The 5542-nt window shown below is 44.8% G+C and overlaps 1 protein-coding gene across 1 annotated transcript in view; it reads left to right on the forward strand.

The window, feature by feature from the left end:
- The first annotated feature begins 2109 nt into the window (after window positions 1–2109).
- Window positions 2110–5542, forward strand: part of zmat3 (zinc finger, matrin-type 3) — a 13801-nt gene continuing 10368 nt past the window's right edge. The window contains exon 1 of the mRNA XM_061240632.1: window positions 2110–2232. Within this exon, the coding sequence (XP_061096616.1) occupies window positions 2121–2232 (112 nt within the window). The 5' untranslated portion in view covers window positions 2110–2120. The remainder of the gene's footprint in view (window positions 2233–5542) is intronic.

Below are 5542 nucleotides of genomic sequence, written 5' to 3' on the forward strand. Positions count from 1 at the left end.
CGTTTGTACTGCATGCGAAACTACTACAGACATATTCATACATGAACTTAAGCATAAACATTAACTTGCTACAATATCTTGTCCCATTCTCGTTTACTGGGGAGCCTTATCCACATCTTAGCAAAGTTTTGCCAACCTGGAGAGGTCAGTGCTGGGAAAACATTCGTCTTTTTAAACTTTATTATTTCATAATTATTTTAAAGCCAGGAACATTTCTTACATGTTACCATACGCTCCTTGGCCGCGTAGCATACAGCTTGTTAATACGTGCGAGACATTTACAATTCCACGTACACCCCAGATCTCCGCAGGCTCAGTATCTGATACCTTCCTGTCGGACGTACACAACGTTGACAGCACTTGGAATTCTGTACTTGTTAATGCATTATGCTCTCGAACATAATTTTCCTCTACGTGTTCTAAAATTAGTCACTATTTTCTGATTTAACTGATTTATAAGCTGTACGCTGATCACCTCCGGACCCTTTCTTTGGTTCTACCCTGCATAATATTTAGAGTTTCTTGTTAGTCGTTAGAACACGCAGTACATACCAACATTGCAGCTGGTGAATATAATACTCATTTTCCGTGGTCAGCCTTCTCAGAACAACTTAAAACAGTTTACAATGCAAATTAGCATCTTATTGTTCAAGTACAAGTGTGGCAAGTGAGATAAAAGCATATCAATGATACTCACTCTTGCATGATAATTGCACCATTGCATGATGTTCATAACTTACATTGTTTCTGAGAACTTACTTATATATTAATTAAAAGCAGTTAATTACACATTGAAATCACCAAATTGCTTCAGTCTAAACTGGTGAAAGGTGAAAACAAAAACTAACAGATCCTACAGACCGTAAATGTGGCTAATCTATAGGTACCATGCTCTGGTCTACAGTCCCTGCGGATCTTCTGGACTGGTTTCGGCATGAAACTTAAGAGCATAACCTGTATTATGCCATGCATGGGTTATCCTTAGCAAGACACTGACCTACAGTATGGGCCTGTGTTCAATATTGATCAGTCAGTGTCCAATACAACACACACAATATTACCAGCTCTATCAGGCAAAAATGCATGTATATTACGATTACTTCCAGTCACAATGTCTAAATCCGCACATGCCAGGTGTGAAGTTCAGAGCAAATTAAATCTGCAGCAGCGATTTAATTAGTGCCCTGACTCGGTAACTCCTCCTCCCATTCCTGTTCTGAGAGATCGCTGCCTGCCAATAGAATATCACCATTGCACAAACTCAAGCAAAAGAAAAGCGTGTTCTGAAGGCATATTAATAATGAGCTCCTTACATGTTTGTATTTCAAGTGAAGAATAATGGACTCAGGTCAGTATAATATGTGTTGTAAAAACAAAATAGTTTGTTATTTTATGCAAACATCCACATTTTATTTACCAAGTAATCCGGAAAAAATGTATAATTATCTGTAATCTAGGGTAAATATACAGTATGTCAGGTTACACATGAGTTCATTCCTGACCAAGTGAAAATATGGCCAAGTTACATTGTTTTTACAAACAGACTCAGGCAGCATGTCAATCATATTCAAGATCTCATAAATATGTGAAAAATGACATCCCTGAAATGCAATCTAATCATTATTGTGATTTTTTAATATTGAGCTGAAAGAAATCATTCACCTTTAACATGCTTCTTTCTTTGAGCCATTTTTACTAACCGGTTCATATCTCGTCGCATTAGCATCGTTTACTGATGTTTAGTGTAATGTATCTTCTCACGTTTAGAAAATCCAATTCACTTCACCATCACTGTCGTGAATAAAACCGATATCTAACGTTACAGTAGCATACAGGAGAAAATGGAATGTTCCAAAGGGCCAAGTATACCAATTAGGAACCTTACTAAATCTAGACCCGAGTATTAGCTAATATAAACGTTGTTTAACTTTTCACTTACATTTATAACGTTTATATATCTTGGATATTTGAAGCCTAAATGTAGAAATGGGCCAAACGCTGACTTTGTTGAAACGATTGCACTCCCCCTGGCCAGCAGTTAGGTGTGAGATCCCCACGTCTAGCTGGGTGAAGTTAGCTAAGCTAGCCTGCTCGCTAGTTAGCAGAAGGATGCGGGGAAGATGGCGATGAACGTGAAGAATAGAGGTCCCTATTTTCAAAGTAATGACTATTGCAGGAATTACAATTCGCAGGCTATAAATTATGGGAACCACTATTTCCCCCGGTTACCAGGTAAGACAAGTCTTAGGGTTCATCAGTTTGCTGTTTCCCGTTGAGACTCAGTTTAATTGGCTTTGGTAGGTTGCTTGCTAATAGTGAAACTACTGTAACGTTAGCGTATCATGCAACTCGCTAGTGATGCACATAACTATTACTAATTATTAACTAAGTACGGTTTAAGGAAATCGAGAATTGATGTATGGCGGGTAGAAATAAAAGCATTTTTCCTATGAGCAATACACTGGAAAAAAACACTGCTATTGCGAATTCAGTGATTATCCAGTCACGTTCCGCTTATTGACAGGGAACAGTATTTCACCCTGTGGCTAGCTAGGAAGCGTTATGTACATCGAGAGTGTGCAGTTTAGCTCTTTAGCCAATGGAAGATGAATTCAGATACGCTGTAACTGACATTTAAATTGTATCTTCATCCCGATTGCTAACGTAGTTTAGATGTGTGCACAGAGCACAGACGCTGTCTGTTCACGGCTGCACAGATGTCTCCAAACCCGCTCTGGATCCATTGCATTTCCAATTCATAACATTTAAGGCATATTATTTAATACAGTTATTTAGCGGGCAAGTTACTCGACACCCTGTTATTGTTGGCACTGGGTTAGCGGGTTCAGTAATCTTATGATTTAGGGCATTGCGTTAGTTGGTCACATCGCGTGATTTAGGCCACTCGGCTAGCAAGTTAGTACACTATACACTAATTTATGGCGGGGGTTTGATGCTCTTACCATGCCGGGCGCCTGGCCTCCCCGGCTAATCGTACGCAGTTGCTCTGTTTCTGGATGGGAGGTACAGCATGTTCCTTTTCCCAAATTGATGTAGTTATTAAAAAGCTTGGCATCAGGTCTACTGCGAGATTCCCACGAGGCACTGAGGTTGTACTTTCCAATTAACTTTGGGTCATTTTGTAACCTGATCCCTGAAACTGTTTCTAAAAACAGAATATCTTTCAAAGGGAGTGAAGGTCCTGATAATAGTCCTGACATTCCCTCATTTGTGTGGATGAATTTGGTGTGGAAAGCAATGTTTTGATGAGCAGATCACTTCAAGGTCTTCATCCATCATGAAAGGAAAAATGAATGGGTAAAACTAGTGTGTGTGTGTGTGTGTGTGTGTGTGTGTGTGTGTGTGTGTGTTTGTGAGTGTGAGCGCGAGCGCGTGTCTGCGTGTGTGTACTAGAGAATGGCATGATTGCTTAGGTAAGCATGATTAACAGAATTTCACAGTGAGATGTTCACGCATCCAAGTCCCTACAGCAGTGGTCTCAGCTGGGAATGGGATCGTCAGATGGAGCAGGGAAGTGTAGCATTGCGTGGCACTGAAGCGTGAAGGCTGGCCATGCATGTGTTTTTTGTACACGGATCTGATATTCCGCTTTGTGACGTTAGCACATCTCACTGCACAGAACAGCTGCATGGTCAGCAGCACCATCTGAGCCCCAGACCGAATGGACAGAAGTGTGAAAATACCATGAGATACTTCAGTATGCAAGGCCGGTCGTATGAAACACATTGACTCTTATGGGGAAAATCAGCAGATCTGTCCAGTGATCATCCTGTTTATAGCAAATCGTGCTTTAGATGACATTTACATTACATTACAGTTAGTTGGCTGACGCTTTCATCCAAAGCAATTTACAGTTGATTCGACTAAGCAGGGGCCAATCCCCCCTGGATGTGGGGGTTGAGGGCCTTGCTCAAGGGCCCAACAGCTGCCCTGATCTTATCGTGGCTTCACCGGGGCTTCCAGCAGGTCCCAGTGTAGCACCTTAGCCACGAGGCTACAGGCCGCCCCAGTGTAGCACCTTAGCCACGAGGCTACAGACCGCCCCAGTGTAGCACCTTAGCCACGAGGCTACAGACCGCCCCCCAGTGTAGCACCTTAGCCACGAGGCTACAGACCGCCCCCCAGTGTAGCACCTTAGCCACGAGGCTACAGACCGCCCCAGTGTAGCACCTTAGCCACGAGGCTACAGACCGCCCCAGTGTAGCACCTTAGCCACGAGGCTACAGACCGCCCCAGTGTAGCACCTTAGCCACGAGGCTACAGACCGCCCCAGTGTAGCACCTTAGCTACGAGGCTACAGACCGCCCCAGTGTAGCACCTTAGCCACGAGGCTACAGACCGCCCCAGTGTAGCACCTTAGCCACGAGGCTACAGACCGCCCCCCAGTGTAGCACCTTAGCCACGAGGCTACAGACCGCCCCCCAGTGTAGCACCTTAGCCACGAGGCTACAGACCGCCCCAGTGTAGCACCTTAGCTACGAGGCTACAGACCGCCCCTCTGCAGTAGATCTTGGTTTAGTTTTCTCCACAGGTGAGGCTTTAGATTATTAGAGCCGTTCGTACTGTAAGATCATGTTGATCTGGAGGTCCCCTCTGGGTTATGTCAGTAGTGTATCCGCCTGTGAGGACCTGATCTGCTCTGTCTGTGTCTGTGTCTGTCTGCCTGATGGGAGGACACTGTTCCACAGCCAGGTGAGAACTGGCCGTGTCTCTGGCAGACATGAGCAGAGCAGCCTCGCCATGGTGTATTTATAGATTTCAACCGAAGAAGGTTTAAATTAGATCATTTGAGGTTCACTTTTCCAGCGGATAATTGGAGGAATTAGAATGGAGTGACAATGTAGTGACATTAACATGTAAACCCAGGATTAGTTTCAGAACTGTTGGTGATGCTGTGTGTTTGGGTCGGTGTGTGAAAGGTTAGAGTGTTGGTGATGTGTGTTTGGGTTGATGGTTGATGACCGGGTTCCACTTACTGTGGGAATTTTGGTGGCCTGACCGAAACCCCATCCCACTCTTGGGAACGTTGTCCTTGATCTCGGGAATGTCACTGTCCGGGCTGCATTCAAAACAATGTGCAGGAAGCATGACTTCAGAGCGCAGAGACTGCCCCCCCCCCCCTCCACACAACAACAATCCTCCGCCCGCCCCACCCAACCCCCCACAGCAACAATCCCCCCTCCCTCCGGGACATAAATAGAAGGCTGGCAGCCTGGAACAGAATCCGGAGAATGTCCGTGTCCGGAGTGGGGCTGTGATGATCAGTGGCTGGAGATGCTCAGCCCCCAGTGGCAGTGTGTGGTACTGCATGACAGGGGGCTGGAGTGATCAGAAGGTGGTGTTCAGAAGGTGGTGTTCAGAAGGTGGTGTTATTTGTCTGTTTGTTTCTCTTCGTTGGCGATGCTCTTTAGATGTGATGTGATGTGAAGAGGAAGCTTTCGGCTGGATTCACCACACTGATGTACGAGGCGGTTGATTCGCCCTGGTGTCGGAGCAGTGTGTGTGAAATCATTCCTTAAGC

This window comes from Conger conger, chromosome 4 (assembly GCF_963514075.1).
Source record: "Conger conger chromosome 4, fConCon1.1, whole genome shotgun sequence".
NCBI classification, from domain to species: domain Eukaryota; kingdom Metazoa; phylum Chordata; class Actinopteri; order Anguilliformes; family Congridae; genus Conger; species Conger conger.